This window comes from Rhipicephalus microplus, chromosome X, assembly GCF_043290135.1.
Source record: "Rhipicephalus microplus isolate Deutch F79 chromosome X, USDA_Rmic, whole genome shotgun sequence".
Taxonomy (NCBI): domain Eukaryota; kingdom Metazoa; phylum Arthropoda; class Arachnida; order Ixodida; family Ixodidae; genus Rhipicephalus; species Rhipicephalus microplus.
Window position 1 is genome coordinate 46103988 of NC_134710.1, and position 21658 is coordinate 46125645.

Sequence of the window (21658 nt, forward strand, 5' to 3'; positions counted from 1 at the left end):
TTGAAAAAGTCGCAGCACCTTTGTAATGATTTGCTTGGTAGCATCTGGCAACTCTGGGGCTCAAGATTATATAGCACATAATTCTTGATATTTTGTATGAGTCCTCTGTTATTCCATAATCACACGATCTATCACAGCGTCAAAGCTTTTAAGACCTTTTTCTTATCATATAAAATTTGTCAGGATTGTCTGCGACGACTAATAACTGGAAACAGAGGACATCTTTTATGGCATGTATTGCTACTTACAAACTTTAGCTATGAAGCTTGATTGAGTTAGCAAAGTAGCAGCACTAATGGATGGCACACATGCGCAGCCTTGTCAACTCACTGTTAGCTTTATACGATAAAGGAAAAAATGCACTATCTGATGTGCATGCAGAGAGAAAATATACCATATATTTAAATGAATTTATGGCTATTGTACATGATTTAGTATAATTTATTTCACAATTGTTTTACACTAGGTGGCACTGCCACACCATTGAGGCAGGAGGAGCTGATGGTATATGGGGTTGTGGAGACACATCTTCGGGACATGCTGCAACCACCTCACAATCCTGACTACGTATAGGAATATTGCAATAGAACAGAAGGCAGCAAAAAGGGGGGTGGAATTGGTGCCTTCATACATAAGAGCATGGGTTGGCAAAGAGTCAAGCAGGGATGCATGGAATATTTATGGTTAAGAGGTAAAGTAGCTGGGCAGATGACACTCCTTGGTTTGGTGTATTTGTAAACGGGAGCAAGGGCCAGAGAGAAAAACCAGGCAATTGTGGAGTGTATATCAAAGGACATTGAGGAATTAGGAGGAGTGTGCGAGATAATTATACTAGGAGATTTGAGTGCACACATAGAAGATATAGATGGGTATACTGACTCAACAGGCAAATGATCATGGATATGGGTGAAAGGCATGATTTGATCATTTGCAACAGTACTGAGAAGTGTGAAGGGCAAATAACATGCGAGGTAGGAAGGCTACAGTCAACGATAGATTACCCACTGATGTCACATGGGATGTATGATAAGCTCAGGGGAATGCACATAGATGAAGGTGGCTCCAAAAGTCTCGGTAGTGATCAAAAACGTATCAAGCTAAGTTTTGGAAGAGCAGTGAAAGTGGCAAGGAGACAAGATGAGCAACTACAGGAAAATTTTCATTCAGAAAGACAAATAGAAATTGCTACTAAACAAATTGAGAGAGTAATCACTGAGGATATTAAATAGAGTGGACATACACGAATCTCATTAGACTGTTTGAGCTAGAGCTCGCTAAGGCACGTTTCAAGTCACCCCAGAAAAGAAGACACAAGCCCAAGAGTTGGTGGGATGAGGAAGTTAAGAAAGCCATAGCAAAACGTCAGGAAGCCTCTAGAGAACACAGACATGCTAAGCAGCGGGGTGAACTGATAGACGATGCTGAAAGAAAATGGGACATCTTTCTAAGCTCTAGAAGGAAAGCATCCCTCCTGATCAATGAAAAGATTATAAGAAAGGGTGCTCAGTGGCTATCAGAAGTACATAAAAAGGACAGAAAGGCAGCTGCGAAATTTTGGAACCATCTAAACTCTCGAAGAAATTAAACAACCCTAGAGCAGAGGTTTATAACTACAGCTCAAGGTGCTAGGCTAGAAGGCGACGAAGCTGTTGAATATATAAGAACAAGGGTGACAGAAAAACGTCAACAAAGAAGTGCCTTATGCACTACGATAGACAAGAATGGATCAAGTGGTGCAATGGCTCCATTTTCCTAACGAGAGTGGAAAAGGGCTGAGAAGAGGGTTCCAAGTAGAACATCAACAGGCCCAGATGGCATTCCAATTATGCTGATAAAGACATTGGGACCGAAGTCTAAACAGACTTTGAGAGAGGCAGTGAGCAGAACAATAATCGATGGTGAAGTCCCCGATGGATGGAAACTTAGCAGGATGAGCATGATCTATAAAGGAAAGGGGGACAAAGCTGACATAAACAACTACCGTCCTATAACAGTGACATCAGTGGTCTACAGGCTGGCGATGCAGATTATAAAGGAAAGACTGCAGGCATGGATAGACGATGAGGGGGTGCTGGGGGAACTGCAGAATGGGTTTCAGAAACACAGCAGGTTGGAAGACAATCTGTTCTCACTGACGCAGTGCATCAAAACAGCAAAAAAAAAACTCAGGCCCCTGTGACTAGCATTTTTGGATATCGAGAAAGCGTACGATAGCGTGGTTCAAGAGGACTTGTGGGGAATACTGGACACACTAGGTGTGAAAGATGGAGTCACTAATCTTTTAAAGGAAATCTATAAAAGTAACAAGGTACACTCTAAAAAAATATCGAGTAAAAAGGGTGTCTTTTTGTCCCACAGCAATAATCGTCATCAGGCTTGCGTGAGTTTCCTTTCTTGAAAACTCTGCGCTGGTCACTTTCCTATCGAGAATGCAATGTAACCCTGATAATGGGCATGTCGATCGTGACCGGAATGTACCGGGCGATGGGCGATAGCGCAAGGATGGAATGCAATATAGATGACGATTATTGTTGTGGGACAAAAAGACACCCTTTTTACTCGCTCTTTTTTAGAGTGTAGTTATGAAGTGGGAAAAACAGGTATCCACACCCACAGAGGTGAAATGGGGGCTTAGGCAGGGGTGTCCTCTGTCACCCTTGTTATTCATGACGTACCTACAAGGATTAGAAGCCAAACTAGAGGGAAGTGGACTAGGCTTCAACCTCTATTTCGTGAGACAAGGAAAACTCATTGATAAGGCACTACCAGCATTAATGTACGCAGATTATATAGTGCTAATGGCCGACAACAAGGAAGATTTGCAGAGATTGATGGACATCTGTGGTAATGAGGGAGATAGGTTAGATTTCAGATTCAGTGAGGAAAAGTCAGCAGTCATGATTTTCAATGATAATCAAGGTTGTGAGCTTAGGATACAGGAAGTCGCGCTAGCGATAACAGATAAATACAAATATCTGGGCGTATGGATAAGCGATGGGACCGAGTAACTAAGTGAACACGAAATATACGTGACGACTAAAGGTAACAGGAATGCAGCGGTAATGAAAAACAGGGCACTGTGGAATTACAATAGGTATGATGTTGTGAGAGGAATATGGAAAGGTGTCATGGTTCCTGGACTGACGTTCGGCAATGCGGTCTTGTGCATGAAATAAGAAGTTCAAGCAAGATTAGAAATTAAGCAACGTGGAATAGGTAGGCTTGCTTTAGGAGCTCACGGGAATGCACCAAATCAGGGAGTACAAGGTGATATGGGATGGACATAATTTGAGGGCAGGGAAGCTAGCACCAAGATAAAATTTGAGAAGCAATTGAGAGAAATGGGGGAGGAGCGTTGGGCTAGGAAGGTATTCAGCTACTTGTACATGAAGAATGTCGACACAAAATGGAGGAAGCGAACCAGAAAATTGACTGGTAAATACTTATAAAACAGCAGGGGGCCAAACCAAGAAAAATTATCGGTTAAGAAAAAGGTAAAGAAAGCCAAGACCGATATGTGGAGAATTGGCATGATTAAGAAGTCCGCACTAGAGATCTATCGAACTTTTAAGCAGGAAATTGCCAAGGAAAGGATCTATGATAATACTCGGGGTAGTTCTCTACTGTTTGAGGCCAGGATGGGAGTATTGCGAACCAAGACATATTGGGCCAAATACGAAGGGGTAGACACGGTTTGCAGTGCGTGTGGAGAAGAAGAAGAAACTGCCCAACACTTGATAAAGTTCTGTAAAGGGCTTCACCCTATAGTTCAGGATGATGGCGCAGAGTTTTTCAAAGCACTGGGGTTTAGGGACAGGGAGGGCAAAACAGACTTTAAGCGGGTAGGATAAACTAGAAGGAGGTTATTTGATTGGTGGCTAAAGTCAAGGCACGAGTGAAAATCAAACCCTTCACTGCAAAGTGCGAATCCTCAACCTCACTATTTAAAGGAAAGAAAAAGATAAATCTAGTGGTTAGTTCACTAAGTATTACTGCTAGGTGGGGTTAGCTGCTACCCGATCTAAAGGGTATAGCCACATCCATCCATCTATCCGTAGGTGTGTTCATATGTGCTGTCCATGCGTCTGTGCACAGGGGGTGTTCTGCATGTCTAGTCATCCAAGTCATCGTGATCTCAAAAAGCACATGCAGCGAGTTTTCTTATGGCATGTGCATGGACATTCAAAATAGCGACGCTGCCGCAGTGATTGTCACGGATTACATCAAGTGCATACCTCTTATACATCACTGCTCGGGCTCAAAGCTTTATTTCATATCGCTATGGGTCCAACTATAATTTTTTTGTAGCAATCTTAATTTATATGTGCTGAGTAGTTTGCTGTTGATGCACATATGAAGTGAACCATGATTTCATTTTACTGAGCTGCCAAGCTTACCTCATTCATATGCACTTATTAAGGAAATAAAACTGCTTGAATACTGGGGATTTAATAAAGAACAAAATGACTTTCAGCTCTCTGGGCACTAGCTGATTATTCAACATAATGCAACAGCAGCACAGGTATGACAAAGCACACAGGAACATGAAGCCAATGCTCCCACAATTACTGGACTAAGCTGAGCATCGTTGCTGGCAAATGAACATGTATCGATACATTGATAATTCTCAGTGGAGTAATAGTTGAAAAAAAAAAAATCAGCATCACACATATGTATTGTCCAGGTATGTGCATACTATAGGTAGCATGATAGGTAGCATGATTAAAATTTCTTTTCTGACTCTGTCACAATGACATAGTTCCTTGAATGGAAGGCTCATCGCCTGGGCTAAAAGTGACAAGGAAAGAACTTGATGACCCCCAGGATATCGACACATTGCAACATGTGAGGGTAAATTGATCACAGAGAAAGAGCATCATGCACAAGATAAAGCACTTACTCATATATAAAGGTACATTCGTTAAAACATGTAGTCACACTTTTAGAACAAAAAAAAGACAATGCATTTGTATTCCCTCTAAAAAAACTTAATCTGAGAAAATAACAAGTTCTAACTCTGAAATATCAAGGAACACTGTATCTATTTAAACTGAATAAGCAATACCAGAACTGCTACAAAAAATTAACATCAGTAACACCACCACCATGAGTAAAATAATGCCACGAAGGATATTGGAACCAATGTAAGCTGTTATGTATAATGTAGTCGAAGAATGAATGTAGCACTTTCCATGAAAATGAGGTGTAAGTCACTCTCCCATGTTAAGAGTATATCATGATACGTGGTTTCTACGCTTCAGAAGTGCAGCAGTCTGAGTGAATTATGTAAATGAAGGAGAGCTTATGTAAAAAGAATGCAAGATGCAGAAATCATACATGCCTTCAATCTTAATTCAGAGTGTGTAGACGCATCAGGCAGTCGGAGATAAATGGTAGCCACTCTTTGCAATTTGAGAAACAAACTTCGGCAAAAGCAGTAGTTTATTCTACTGAGCTGTATTAGGAAAAACAAAACGGCAGTAGTATATGTGTGATTCAAATAGCGGTGTATTCTAGCGCATGTTTATGTAGGAAAAATTTATGGCAATGTGACAATGTTCCCATTGTTTAAGAACTACTGAAATGAATTTTAAATATTTTTGGTTATTTGCTCTAAGAACACAGGTGTCAAAAACCCTAAAAAGAGTGTGGCTTTGCGGTGACGTTTTCATATAAGTCTGACATCATGGGAAGACTGCAACTAGTCACATACTAACAACAGCTGTCAGTTCACTGTCAGTCGCATGTGATTCACGTAAACGGTGACAGCTGAATTGTCATCCAGACTCTGTCACAATGACTTCTGTGCTTCATGCTGCATGGAGGAAGCAGATTTTGCAAACACAGTAAACTGTGTTGATAACACAGTTTACTGCAACACGGCAACAATGAACGGCAAGTATCAGTGCGTTTTAAACGCGAAGCGACTGTGTGAAAAGAGCACTTCTCTCTTGAGCGGCTGTCTTTGCTCACACCAGCGTATTGTAGGAGTTCCACGATATCGGATTAAAGAAAGTTGGCTGCCAGTCTCACAAATTTTTGCTATCGCGTTCATTTCATGGCATTCAACGCGTCCTCGTGTTGTTGCCAGAACCAATCGGCTAATCGCGAAAGCTACGAGCCTGTGAACACTTGGCACGGTGCTAGATGGAAGCGCGTGACGAGTCGACTTCTGAAGATCCCTCATAACCGTGGTCCCAGAGAGTTCCCATCAGCGCCTAATCTGACATCCCCCCAGTGGCTTAGTGGTAATGATACGGATGTCCGCATTTTTAAAAAATTAAAAGAAAAAAAAGGATAAACATTATAGGGTACCACACAACACGCGCGCAGTAAAACTATGCATGAGCGCACGGCGTCTAAAATGAAGAGCAAAGGACATAGACAAACACAGATACCGCAGAAAATTATTCGGTAAAGCACCCTTCATATGCAGCCCGGTTCCACCTATGTGATGCTAACTAAGAGCATGGCACTGCCAACGCAAAAGTAGGTTTTTTTGTTGTTGTTGTTCTTGGTTTGAAGGGAGAAGGGCCACATTTGCGCATTCGTCCACGGCGGCAAGAGCGGTGGCAACACCGGCTCAGGAGGAGCAGGCCCACTCGCCGCCTGCCCGGCTCACACTCACCTGTGCGCACTCACGAGCGCTCGCTCTCGCTTGCCGCGCCGTCGGCGGCGGGGCACCCACGGAAAATGCATGCTCGTACCAAATCTGGGGCGAAATACCTAGATTGTCCGTGCGGAAAATTCGTTATATCAAGGTTGCCTCCCTCTGTTACTTTGTTACATAGAAGTCACAAGTAGATGTGCTTCTATGGAGCAACGGCGGGGAATAGAAAAACTTCATTATATGAAGATTCCTTATAAGCAGGTCTAAATATATTGAACAGACGGTTCCTACAGAAATGGTTCTCAAAGCAGTATTGCAGTTTGGCATGGTTAAACACGTTACACAGGTTACATGTCCTTGCAACAAAATTTTTGTGCAGTCATTGGGAGTTTTTCTTTATATAAGTTGAGGGAGCTACATTATGTTTGATCCCAGCTCTAGAATACAGGTGCTAGTACTGACGATAATAGAGGAAGACGAGGACCACTACTTTGGAGTTCTGGCTCTGGAGCAGCAGCTTCCCAGCTTCATGCTCCAATGACCCAGTTATGCTACGACACACAGCAAAGGGGATTTCAGCCCCTTGCTCAGCTGATGGACTAGACAGTATCCACATGTGACACATTCACGGGACCCAGTGCAAATAAGTGTTGCAAGTAAGCGAGCCAGCCTACCTTGATATCACTAACACTAACAGTACATGAGAGTTTGAAGCCGAAATAACTGTTTTGATGCAATATGAAAAATGGAACTGATGATGTGACTGGAAACACGAACAGGTAGCAGTATCAACCCAGTTATCTTATATGTGAATGAGAGGCAGCAGCCAAACACAACTATGGCGCTGTGGGAGACCCCACACACGGTGTGGGTATCACACGTGAAGTGGTGTCAACATTATGCAGAATCTGCCTTGTCACTTTGTGATCAATTTTCACTGATCTATTGACCTGTCCTGTTGTTCCACTGAAGCTTACAGTCTGTCAAAAATATGATGAGTATTGACAGCCGACGTTCTAATTGTGATGGGCAGCAGCTGTTTGGCCTTCACATGGCCAGCTGCTCCCCTTGTAGGCTGCCCTGCCAGGCCTGAGCCTTTTTATGGCTTTTGGCAATTATCTGGTTGCTTCATTGGTGTCCTAGAATTTTTTGGAAGAAGCTGGTTTCTTTGCAGCCATCAGGAATCAGCAAAAGCTAAGGGCAACTTTCGTGAAGGCTGCCCTGTTGTCACCACATCTCATGTACCAGCAAAAGTCAAGCTACTATGTGTGCGTATTGTACCATAGCTAGACTTTGTCACAGGACAGTGCTACTAGTCTTCTGATATTTGGATGCAATGTGGGATGCCAGTGCCTGGAAAGATTTTACGCGACAATGAACAGAGTCAGTCAAGGAATATATGCTGGCCCGCGACTTTGTCACACTTTGTCTTGCACATTAACATAGTATTGGTATAAAGACCCAACCTTTGGATGTGCTGTTTTCTGTATAGCATAATATGCACAAACACACACACATATTAACGTGCTATTCGATCTTCATAGAGCACTTTACCATAAAATGGAAAGAAAACAGCCACCCGATTGAAGCATGAAGCCACAAGGAAATCTGTATGGATTTCCCAGACAGAAAAGCTTTTTATAAAAAGTTGCCCGGGTTCAAACCCCAGACCAGGAGCAATTTTTCGGCAACTAGAAAGCTTTTCTTTTTGAGAAATACATACGGATTTCCTTGTGGCTTCGTACTACATTCGGGTGGTAGTCTTCTTCCTCTTTCTTAACCCTTCCACCACCTTGCCAGTTTCAACAGAACTCATTTGCAACACTTTACCTTAGTTTCAGATTTGCTTACATAATGTCAAAGTGACAAAAATTTCGTATAATGTCATAAAAAATGCCTTCAATTATTATTATTTGCACAAAAATGACATTCTCCACCATTTCAGCAGCCATACACAGTAAACTCCCGTTAAGACAAACTCTGTTAGGATGAATTCTTGCCCAAGACAAACAACACAAGATTGTTTGTTTGGTTTCCCATATACTCAGTGCGAAAAAAATATGCTCAAGACAAACCACATAACAGGCCTCTTCTGTTTTAAGACGAACTCTCGCAGCATCCAACAATGATAGGGATTCTGTGCATTGAGCGTTATAGTCTTGATGGGGGCATTCAAACAAACAAAAGGAAGCACAATGAAAAAAAAAAAAAAAAAAACTTCCCGATGCAAACACTCAAAGCAAATGGAAAGTGAATTGCAACGTGGGGGGAGAAAGTAAGATAAGTGGAAAAGAAAGTTCGTACATAAAGCTGATACCTTCCTTACCCCTAGCCTGTAGGTGGAGAAATGATCGGCTTCATTAGCAAAGAAAGCAACAAAAAGTGTCTGTCCTTTTGTGTTCTCCTCGCATTCTTCAGTTCCCCAACACTAAAGTAGGAAACCGAAGAACTCAAGAGCTTGGCTAGAGGGGAAAATGCAAGGGAAGGAGGGTGAAAGAAAGCCAAATGAAAGTGAAAACGCGAATAAAGATTGTATGTGCATTATAATCACATTAAACTTAAACCATATATGCGGCACTACAACTTCCATCAGAAGAGTTAGGTGCATTATCATTGCCATCACGCATTAGTGCCCGAGCACACGTTGTGGTCGGTTTGCATTGTTTTGTATAGGGCCTGTGCGCCTCCTATGTTTGCAGTGGAATGGAGCAAATTGTGATGCGCCATTTTTATTATGAAAATCCATGACAAAAGAAAGTCATTTTGCACACTAAATATAGCTGCACTGTGTCTTTCTTGTGTGCCCGAGGCTTGTGATCACGAGTAGTGTAAATGAAGACCTTCAGCTGCTTGTCATTCAGGAAAAGTAATTGTGGGCTGAAAATAAGAAAATATCCCAACCCCAAAGAAAAACTTGCAGATTTTCATAAGCAACTTGGCGTACATTGGCTTTGTCAAGGTAGTGGTACGCAATGGGCGTATCCAAAAGTGATAACAAAGCCAGTAAAACAGCCTCTGAGAAGGTGAACAGCCGGAAGAGTAAGTTTTCATTCTTCGAAGAAAAATTGCTCCTGTCTGTTCCTCTTTATCTTTTTCTAATCGTCAAAATAGCGTCATGCTACAGTTTTATTGTTCAAATGTGATACCAAGTTATTCATGGTCATACTTATTATGGACTCGCAAAATAGAGTACTCATTAGATTTGTCTAAATACTCTACTTGAAAGCATGTTTTTTATCTAGCTGAGCCAAACAAATGCTTTGTCTTTTTTTTTCTCCCCATTATAAGTATACTTCACTCATTGTTTTAAAGCAACATATTTGGTCATACTTAGCATGTTAGTATTTGGTTTTTGGGGACACTTCTGATAATACAATCTCCTGATAAGACATAACAACAAATAAAACAGATAACAAATGATCGTGGTCCCTTTGAGTTTGTTTTAAAGGGAGTCTACTGTAGAAGCGAGGTTAATAGCTCTGCTGTAGTGCATCCCAGGCAGCGTGTCATACATCATGTAATAAACATTGTTCAGGAGCAGTAGTACAGTACATTATTGCTTAATGAATATAGAATTTGTCATCGCATGCACATTCTATTGGACTAAAAGCTTTGCATTCTATCGCTGTGTTCATGTTGTGTTCCATCACTGCACAGTTAAGGATGATACCGCAAAAGAGGGAGCAAGCCATTTCTGACTGTTTTTGACAAGCGATACTTGATTCCCAGCAGAATGCTGTAAACGTTTGGCTCGCATGTTCACAGAAGTCTCGACTACATTTTGGAATGTTTTGTGTGTTCAAAAAGTGTCGCAGAGCACCTTGCAATACTCACAGAATTTGAGAAGGCATTGATTGGATTCATTACCCACCTTTAATTAAAAACATTCTTTGTTCAAATGGTTTCTTAAGCAAGCCTGCACATGAAATTAAGAATCACGTTCAACTGTTTCCGATTTACTACATCTTCATTAGTTAATTTAGATAAAATGCTGGGCAGTGCATTCATAAACCTTGTACAGAAAGGTTGCAGCCTGTTATACTACAACTTGCACCGTTTTGCTTGTGGAACCATGAAATTTTTTTTAAACATACAAACCCTCTGTGTACCATCCCTACTCACCAACATTTTACTGCCAACTTCTATGGATACTACAGCTGTTTTCTGCCATTTTAAATGCGAAGCATTTTTTAGCAAACTGCAGGCACTTTTGAATGTTTCTATCTATGTATCTATCTAGCTGCCTACGTCTGGGTGTTCTCATGGCCACTTCCTTAACTTGGAGCTGACTGAAATTAGTATGGGAGCGCGAGTGAGTTTGACAAATGTCACTGGATAGCCATGGAATGAATAATGTGAAAATTCCACTGCGTACATTGTGAAATCCTCTTCTCGAGACATGTGCAGTACATACCTGCGAACCGTGGGCCGCGGTGTGCCTGCGCCGCAGGCGAAGAACAGTTTATATCTACCCAGGAACGACGAGAACAAACATTGGTAGTTTAAATGCATGAGCGTTAAGAAAAAAGCTGCGCTTGGCAGGGTTGACCAAACTAATGCAAATAATAAATATAAGGGCCTCAGCAGGAATTGAACACAAGCATTAAGTGTGGTAATCAAGTGCTCTACACAGAACCACATTAGGTCTCGAAACTGCGTTGGAAAAAGACCCTACACAGGCGTAACATTGGTGAAATGTGAGGTTAACATCGATTGTAAAAGGAGTACCGACATGAATTCTAAATATTTTCGGATTGTTGCTCTAAATAAAAACACCAGTGTCGACGCCTTAAAAAGTGTTGCTGTGTCTGGGAATGCACTAAATATATTTTTAATACCACTACCTTACAACAGCAATTTCAGTATCAGTATCGAGGGGGTGGCTTCGCATTGACATGTCAACACAAGTCTGATGTTACAGGAAGACTTGATTGATATGTGGGGTTTAATGTCCCAAAACCACTATATGATTATGAGAGACGCCGTAGTGGAGGGCTCCGGAAATTTCGACCACCTGGGGTTCTTTAACGTGCATCTAAATCTGAGCACACGGGCCTACAACATCTCCGCCTCCATCGGAAATGCAGCCGGAATTTGAACCCGCAACCTGCGGGTCAGCAGCCGAGTACCTTAGCTACTAGACCACCGCGGCGGGGCCTGTTACAGGAAGACTGCAACTTGCAACATACTACTAGCGAGAGTTGTTAGTTTTTTTGTCAGCTCTACATGGTTTATGAGAATGCTGACAAATAATTTGTTGCCCAGACTCTCACAGCGATTTCTCCAATTTAGGCTGCATGCAAAATGCAGGTTTAACGAACCCTGTTGACTTCTTGTCAAAATGTTCATTGCGGTGGTGCTGCTTTGCAGATGCTGGGTAAAGAAAAACTTAAAAATCAAATTAAAATATTTCATAGATGTCTGACTGCAGCATGTGCACAGCGTAGCTTGTGCACACCATAGAAACGGAAAATTACACTTTTAGGGTGCATCATAATCATGTCAGTACTCCTTTAGGTGCCATCCACTGAAGTTGGTCTACGTAACACCATCCAGGGCTACCTACCATCCTTTAAAGCATTACCACTACATACCAGCTTATGGCTTCTGATGCTGGTAATATGTACCTATGTGGCTATTGGCATCACTATGCAACTGGTTATATAAAACGTATATGTCTGTTGAACATATCTTCAGTGCTATTTCGTAACATTTCTTTCAATAAAAAAATTACACCACAGTCACTTTCCCTCCTCATGTTTCACATAACATCTCGATTCCCATGGTATGCGATATCTGCCAAATTTTAAGATGTACCATGCACAGTATATAACCCGCTCAGCTTGGCATACACTGATGGGGAATACTGCATGTTTTCCAGGTAGCACACCTTCAGTTTTACTGCACTGTGATAACATCCCCAAAAATTTTAGCTTTAAAATATGTATGCATGCTAACAACCGCATATTGTATGGAACTAATTGATCTTCAAATGACCATTTTCAGGTACGAGTATTTGTCCAGTTTCTGCAGGTAAAGTGAGGTTTGGCCGATCAATATAAGTTTTCATAAAGCTGTCATGACATTTTCTAATACAAGCTACCCCACTTTCTTTTCCAAACTTCAGAAGGTGTCAAGAATATAAGTATATCTATAGTCGATTACAACCCAACTCCGTCCATAGAGAGGTCACATAGAAGCCCCATGCAATTGCACTTGCCGATTTATCAGACGTCAAGCACCTCTTGCATATAGTATCAAGCGAATAAGTTTCCCATAGACATGTTCTAGGGGCTGGCTTTTGGACAAAAACTAGGGCATCCAGGCAAACTTCAGTAAAGATTCTGGCATTACTAATCAGCCAAACAGTATTTTAAGTAGGGACGACTCAGCTTTAATATTTAGAACCCACAGCATTTACATGATCACCAATCTTAATCATGGTCGGAACGGAAAACATCTTGCATTGCTTTCTTACATAGCTGAGCAACTGTAGGTCTGGGGGGTGGATCTTGAATGTATTCTTAGATTGTAACAGACTATAGTTACTATTTTGCATGCAATGTATACTCAAAACATATTACTTTAATAAATCCCAATGAAAATTACTCCCACAGGCATACACTGTTTGCGCTGAACGAAACCACCAAACTCTTGATTATGTTGAGCATACAAGCCATACAAGTTTACAGATTTTAACAAAACTAGAGGCAACCCTGTTCAGAATTTAGGAGCTACTCCATTCCGTGAAGGTGGACGACTGGTGAAGCCATTAAGCACTGAGGCGACACAGAATTTTGAACAACACCTTACAACTACATCTAAAATCCAGAAAGTACCTTTTGAATTTAGCATAGGCTCCTTCGTGTTTGCCATCTGAACCGCACTAGTATTTTTGCTACGAAACGCATCACATGGTCTGGTTTGCTGCACACACTTAGAATCTTGTGCAAGATTAAGGAGCCATTTGAGAAACAAGTCTTTCTGCCACACTCTCAAATTCATGACATGCGTCGTCTTGTCTGGCACAATAGCACGATTTTTTAGTCTGGCACTTCAACTACAATTTGCAGTAGCTATTATTTAACACAGGATGATTGCAGTCCTCTGTGTTTACTTTTAATACAAACACATTCAGAAACAATGTCCAAGATGGCACTAGCTCATTATGCATGGTACAGGCACTGCGTACAGTCTGGGAACAGGGCTTAACAGGGAAATGGTCAATCAAGTTCTCTACTGTGCAAATGCTACCCTAGGTGCCGTAACTTTGCATAATGCACAATCCTGCCATGAATAGCACAGTGGTGCAACAGAGTAAAGAAAATGTTTTTCTAGCTATACCAATTGCAATTTGCTTATGACATTGAGCGATTTCATAACACCAGCATTTGCAGGTCAAAATAGAAGAAAAAAAAAAAGTCAGAACAGGACAAAATTTGGGTAATGCAGAGTGTGTCTTTTACATAGAACAAAACTTTTAAAGTTCAGACTACCAGAACCAGAATTAAAATAAGCTTCCAAACAAGCAGTGAAAATGTATGGATCTCTCAATCTTCAAGGAGGGGAGGAGAAAAAAAATGATGCTCGAGTTTTACCTCTAGGAGCAAATAGCTAGTGCATTATCGGGCCTCTTATGCATTGCCTTCTGAACTGCTAGCCTGATTAGATTCTCAGTGCATGCCTCAGCAGTGCTGTAAGGAAACTGATGACTGCGAGTATAACATAGGCCATTTCACTGCATTATCAATTGCAAGCACAGTTGTTAATCCCCCACTATGTCACAATTATTTTTTCTGCAAATCAGCTAAGGGCCTACTACACGTCCGTAGGGCAACACGCAAGCCTATGCAACTGTTCTCGCCATTGATATTTCTGCTGCTGCTACTGATGTTTAAATATGTCAAAGCACTTTATAATGGGTGTGAATTTAAAACTCGCTCGTTGCTCAATACATATCTTTAGATGCCTGGCACCATTCTACACTTCCACTATGCAATATCACATGCATTAAGGAGACTTCTTCCACTGCATAACACTGATGTAGTTTTTTTCCAAAGCAGTTTCAACAAATTTCATGGCTCTGGGGTAGAAGACCTGCTTGCCATGCAGACAGCCCAAGTTCAATCCTCACTAGGACCAGTATTTCTTACTCAGTTAATTTGCATTTCATTTTTTTCAGTCAGCAGATATTACTTTTTCACCCACAACCAACAATACCAACACCTACACTAGCACCAGTGCCCGAATTTCCAAGAAACGAGCTCTTCAATGCCGTCATGTTAAAAAACCTATAGTGTACAGCAAGCCAAACAACCAAAATCCAGATACAAAGTGCTACAACAAACATGCCATAAATAGGATAGGCAACTACATGGCAGTGAAAAGAAAGTCAAGGTATGATGGGTGAGTGAACCGTTTATTCACACACACAAAAAAATATATAACAAAAAAACTGCAGCAATTTCTGGAAAGCAGCATAGTCTAAAAAAGATCAGCAGGGTGAAGAACAGCAGGCAAGACATGTGAACAGTGGCTACAGTAGTCACAAGAGAGTTTAGAAGCACAAAAGAAGACTCAAGAATAAAACAGGCAGGGGGTGTCCAACAAGGGACAGTTCAGTGCTGTCACCCACTGCTTGGACCGAGGCAAGCCACATCCTCCAGGCAACAGGTCATGGTACACGAATAAAAAGAAAACCTAGCCATAATGCAATAGACACAGGGACACTAATAAGTAGTCTACTCTATAGGGTATATAAATGGAAAGTTACAAAAGTATTCTTTGTTACACTCCTAACAAACATCCCACATACAGAGTCAAAGGTAATTTTTTTTTCTGCTTGCTCATCTTTTGGGCAGCAAAGTGTTATCCAGGCTATAAGTGCCCTCAAGTCAAGTAGACCCACGGTGCTGAAGCTACACTTGTGAATTCTTTTTATTCTTGTACCATCCTGGCTGGATTCATACTCTGGCAACTGTGCACCCTCACCATGAGGTAGGGCTAACCGCATTAAGATCAAAGTTGGTGACAGCAAAGCGCGCTGGCGGCTTCTTCTTGGGCTTCAGCCGGCTACCATCCACCATAGGACCACCCACTGCCGTCAAGTCTGCTGCCACCACGCGCCGTACCAGCGACGGAGAGCTTTGTGGCGTGACAGAGGGTGTTGTGTGGGCAGATTCACTGCCCGATCCACCGTCGCGCCCCAGGCTCTGTAGGGTTGATCCATGGTGGCTCAGCACTTGGTGCCGCACGGCATTCTCGGAGGCCAGTCTGGGCGGATCACACTTGCCAACGCCACTCACCCGGATGGTCGGTGCCCCTGAGAACACAAAATCTGCTTAGTATCCCAAAGCGAGCTATGCAGTAGGGGAAGCAAGGACGGGAAAAGCAGAAAAAAGTTTCAATGCATTTCGTTGCCCAATGCTACGTTGTGTGGCAAATAACTAGTTCCTGCCACAAGTGCCCTGTTGCTGTGTTGATTACGAGGGCCTAAAGAAAAAAAAATTGGCCCCGCATCTGCATGTAATCTGCAAATGTCTTAAGACGATAGTCGCGTGTAGAGAGAGTGAACAAAACATTTATTCGATGTTCTGCGCAAGAAAAATCTGAATGGTATTGTGGAGGCACTGCGATAGAGTGCCTCGAGTGTGCAGCGGAAGCAAACGAGCGCATCAAGTCGCACCACACGCGAGACACGAGCGCCTCCTGGCAGTTTTCTTGAAAAAGAAAGCGCTTGGCTCCGAGAAGAAAGTGCTCACCCAGAGGTGATAAGGTGTAGAACGCAAGGAGACTGATAGGTGCCACCACCTTAGCAAAGCGTTGGAAACACTCGCCTTTTCGCGCTAAGGTTGCATGGTAAGCGCAGCGTGATAAACGCTATGGTCCTTAAAATTACTTATGTATGCCTTTCCTAGTAAAAGACGCACATGCAGAATATACACGTGTTATGGTGCCCGAGACAGGCGCGATAATTGCTTTTTAATTGACAATTGCACAAGTATGAACGCCGAATCTTGAGCAACTTTGGTGGGCACTGCGGATGGGGTCTGCAGTTTCAAGTACCCGGTGCCAAAAAGAGTGGACAAAAAGACAAATGTACAGACAGACAAATTTTCGCGTCGAAGGTCCTTAAGAAAGACTAGTCTTTAAACAAGCCAAACGTACACCACCTCCACACCAGGAGTACCTTTCAGAACAGTATGACAATTGAAGTTGCACTTAAATCTTTGGAAAGCCACCTAAGCTTGTTTGTTAGCACTCAAATCATGTAAAATGCACCAGAGTTCAAATGTTCGCCTGCTGAAAAAAAAATTACCCTAGTGAAAGTCCAAAACACAAACAATAGCCAAGTGATTATAGTTACCAAACAAGAACGCATGCCATGAAGGAAAAGTGAGCAAGCATACTGCCGTGAGAATGTACAACTGCCCCAAAAGTAAAACTAAGCACGAGAGCTGTGGCTTAAGCTTGGTCTTTCGGACCAAGAAATTCATTTTTTTTAGACCACATATTTGGTTCCTGCAAGTATTTTGCCATCTCTGCAAATTTTCACACATCAGTAAGTGGTAATTTTTTTTTTTTTTTTTTAGGTCATTCTAACTGTCCAGATTCTTGGTGCTGTTAACATGCAGAACCTGCAAAAAATGGGAAACGGACTTTGAGGGTTTTTTAAAAATTTGTCGGCATTTGTGTTAGAAGCTCTGCTATGAATTTATGAGCACCTTTATGAGGATTGCAAAACCTGCGCACCATGATTGTTGCTTTTTGAAGAAGCTGTGCGTTTTCCATTTTTCTCAAAATGGAAAATTTACGACTGTGCAATTTCGAGGCCCCAATATATCTGCACCTAGGGAAGGTACAAAAATAATCCTTTTTGCAATGGAAACCTGTATGTGTGTAGAATGCAAGTATGGGAGCAGAATTTAGAGCACAAGCCTTTTTAATTACTCATCAAAATTGTAACAATTCCAAGTGCTTTTGAAAATGAATAGTTCCCTTTACTGTAAAATAACCAAGAAAGGCTTAAAAACAAACTCTTGCATACTTTCAATCTAACAACATTAGTCTATGTTGGAATATCTTGATTGATTTGTGGGGTTTAACGTCCCAAAACCACCATATGATTATGAGAGACGCCGTGGTGGAGGGCTCCAGAAATTTCGAACACCTGGAGTTCTTTGATTGATAGGTGGGGTTTAACGACCTGGAGTTCTTTAACATTCACCCAAATCTGAGTACACGGGCCTACAACATTTCTTCCGCCATCGAAAATGCAGCCGCCACAGCCGGGATTTGATCCCGCGACCTGCGGGTCAGCAGCCGAGTACCTTAGCCACTAGATCACCGTAACGGGCTTGTTGGAATATTTTAAATATCGCTTTTAATTAAGCACATTTTATGGCGGCCTGAGACAATAGGAAATGAATACAAGTTATCTCAGGAACAAGACGAGTTACAGGAAAACTGATTAAATATTTGAAATGGGCACAAAAACTGCATAATCATGTATAATGCATAACTTGATCAAGATCACTGAAGAAATAAAAAATGTCCAAGACCAGTCTGCCCCCTTATCGGGCAAAACTGCAATATTCCGAAGCTCACCTTATCCGCGGCTTTAGTGACGCCGCACTACCACCACCATTACTGTTCATCAGGTCCAAAAGTTGCAGCCTTCTTGGCAATGCTGAAAGTGCATGCCTCTAAAAATTTCATGAACATGCAAGCAACAAAAAAAGCTTCATTCGTCAACAGCATCCCCCAATGAGCAGCGTTGGTCGCAGTGCAACTCTGCTTGAGCCAGCACTAAGGCAATCAACAGAATAGTGGTACGGGTAAGCCGGATATGTCAATGCACACTCGCACCTGCAGAGCACCAGAGATGGGTAGCAGCCGACGCAGGCCACACGGCTTGAAAAGCAAGTGATACTCGCAAAGGCAGTGGGCAGATCTCGTAAGTAGTAGTGCTGGAGCTAAGCCGATCTTTTCTAAACACTGAGCAGTGCCGACCTCCAAGCCTTCAGAAACAGAAGCGGGCTACTACCATCTTGGTTTCACAGCAAGTTTAATTCATTCATTCGAAAACCAGGTTATCGAGAATTTGCATGTACACTCAATTTTTATAAAAGGGAACACTGGAGTGCGTGGCCTGCGCGCTTCGGCCGCTGCTGGCAGCACGTTCAAGCGGAAGATAGAGCAACCACAGCCTCTTTTCAAGTATTCTCGAGGCGAGCAAAACAAGCAGTCATTAATCATATGAAACCAGAGGGAAGATTGCAACCCCCTCGCCCTTCAAAGCAATTACCGGCCTCTTGCGTAATCATCTCGAAGGGGTTACAGTCTTGCAGCCGACTTCACATCAGTATAACCAGTAAATGCTTGTTTTTTCTTGCCTCAAGATGGCTGGAACAGAGGCTGTGGTTGTTTTTGCTCCCGCTTCAACGCGCTGCCAGCAGCCGTCGGAGCACGCAGGCCATGCACTCCCGCTTTCTCTTTCATAAAAATTGGCACTGTACAGTCGCGACCACGTCCGTGTAGAGCCCGCGAGGAGCCGGTTTTCGTTCTGCGAAACCTCGAGGCAGTTTCGGGCTCTGAAGAGCTGTATCAGAAGCATGTGTAGCCTAGCTGTCAGGCTGACCACATCAGAGCCCGAAAATGCGAGGTTTCACCCCGCAGAGCTAAAACCGGCTCCTCGCGAGCTTTACACAGACGTGGCCACGGCTGTACATTTCTTCACGTGTGATAAAATACGCAGTGACAAGAGGCACCTAAATTTGTGACAAGACGCTCAGTCTTGGAGCACTAGCCTTGAAAGTATGGCACTTCTCAACAATTCCGCTAGTGTATTGCAACAGAAGACTGTATAACACTACCCTTCAAGTTTCCGCATAAGCTGCTGCTTGTACACGACTGCAGAGCTCGCTGCATCGCAATGCTGAGAGCTCTGCTCCGAAATTTCCTTCAACTACAAAACAGCCTGTATGCTTGCATTCAATCTTATGGCACTATGGGACCAAGTGACGAATAAAGTTTACACAGTATAGTACGGTTCCGACTGCTTCTTTGAACATTGCTTTAAAGCATATTAGGCAAGTAAGGCATGTTTCAAGAGAAAAGCGTAGTGAAAATGGCTCAGAGAAACTAACTTTGGCATTATACACGTAACAAAAAACATGTTAATCTAGATGTAAATGAAGGTGAAAGGGAGATGTGAACCAGGCTATAAAGTGCTACTTTGCGTTCCGATGTTTAAGTGCAGCACTTTTCAGGCCCACTATAGTGGGGTCCTGCAGCTTAATTTTTACCACTCCCGTTGGGAAATGTTCCAACAAATCTAAGCAGAGAAAAGCTTCTGCATTTAGTCTACATCCAAATGCTGCTGTCACAGCTGGGAATCAAATATTCAGTAGTGCTCAGCAGTGCACCAAGGTGGCGCTTACTTGAGGAGGACACATGCAGCGAGGACTGAAAAAACGCCGCCCGCCCTACATTTCAGGTGTCTCCTCTCGATGCACAGCAGACACGCCCGGCTATTTTGGTTCCGTAAGCCACTCATTTCAGACTGTACTAACCTAATTCACCAGTGTATAATCTCAAGCTTTCAGTCTTAACATTTTACTTTGCAGGCAGACCACAAAGCACAATGCAGTGTACACACCAGTGGGGGTCTGTGAAGCAGGTGGAGTGGTTATGCGGGAAAGTGGCATGTCTCGGAGAAAGCCCGACTCTGTCTCGGGAGGGGAGCTGCACATGTCGTCCAGATTAGCCACAGTGTTGAGTCTGTCCATGTGGCTTTTCATCCAACCAGGCATCAGGGCCCTGCGGCCCGGAATCTGCTGGCCAGCCTCGGTGCTCATGTTTGTCGTGCAGTTAAAGCTGCATTAAAAATAAAACAAAAAAAGCCACACCACGCGAGCTGGTTTAACACGACGGAAAGAAGCGGCATGAGCAATTGAACACACCAACTGCCAAGTTAAAACACGCATAGTTAGAGACACCACATAGGAAAATGCGCAGCGACACACGCTAAAGAGCACAAATAGAACAATGCGCAACGTGCATACCACTACTGGCATATCCGTCAACATGCCCTTGTGGAAGGTTAAGGCAACATCAAAACAACCTAGCAACAGTCCGTCAGCCCCCGAAGGCAGGAGGAGAGTAGGGAGCGAGTGGAATACTGACTTGTATCTTCAGTACCTTAATGGAGAAAGGAATAACAGTCCTACACACTGGGAGAACGGTGCACATATTGCAAAAAAAAAAAAAAAAGCAGGCGACAAAATACCACCACGCAGATGAAACGCCTTACATACCCAGCGAAGGTCTGCTTTACTCAAAGACGCTGCAAGCACAATAGCGCACTGCCAAGACTGCGCGGATAATTTTACGTGGAAGCATGGCAGCTTGGCAACAGCCGCGACGTAACCGTGTCAGTCGCTGTGTGCCTCTACATGGCTCGAATTACAGACTGCTCGGGTTCAACTCAGAATCGCGCGTGCGCGATTCTGAGATGAAGGGAAGGAAGAGAAAAACCTACTTTCCTACACAATGGCATGCAATGCAAATGATAAGAAACAGTGAACAAAGAAAGCCCCACTCTTTTTTTTTTTTTTACATCAATGGATGAAGATAACAAAAATTAGGGTTACCGCAACTCGACCACTAATCCGTCTCAAGCACGGCCTGCAGCGCATCCTACCAAATTAAACGGCAGGCATGAGTACTTACCGATGTTTAAGAGAAGTAAGGCATGGCCAAACTACCGATAAGGTTTCATTATTTGACGAGGACTTCTAATCAACTTTATGAAGAGCATAGCCAAGAAGTCCACGGGGAGATTTAGATTGTCGAATGCGCCTCTAGTGCGCACGCCATAGAGAAATGCGCACGCGAACGAGTATTTTTACCCGATTTCGTGCTCCCAATAAAGAACGTTCAAAGTACTAAAACCTGACTTAAATAAAATTGGTACATTTTTTTATAGCAAGCAAGTGTGACAATTTGCGCGAATACAGAAAAATATTTCTGGTCGTACATAAATTT

General features: G+C 42.7%; 1 protein-coding gene across 2 annotated transcripts; it reads right to left on the reverse strand.

Moving 5' to 3' along the window:
- Positions 1 to 15010: 15010 nt before the first annotated feature.
- On the reverse strand, positions 15011 to 21626 carry LOC119175887 (uncharacterized). 2 transcript variants are annotated; one of them, XM_037426911.2, is made up of 3 exons: positions 21344 to 21626; positions 20271 to 20488; positions 15011 to 15932 (listed from the first exon to the last, which is right to left on the reverse strand). In XM_037426911.2, the coding sequence occupies exons 2-3, from the start codon at positions 20467 to 20469 to the stop codon at positions 15598 to 15600; spliced, it is 534 nt and encodes a 177-aa protein (XP_037282808.1). In that variant the 5' UTR covers positions 20470 to 20488; positions 21344 to 21626; the 3' UTR covers positions 15011 to 15597. The 2 variants fall into 2 exon arrangements, with proteins under 2 accessions (XP_037282808.1, XP_037282809.1); XM_037426912.2 differs by lacking the exon at positions 21344 to 21626 and adding an exon at positions 20929 to 20971.
- Between the last annotated feature and the right edge of the window lie 32 nt (positions 21627 to 21658).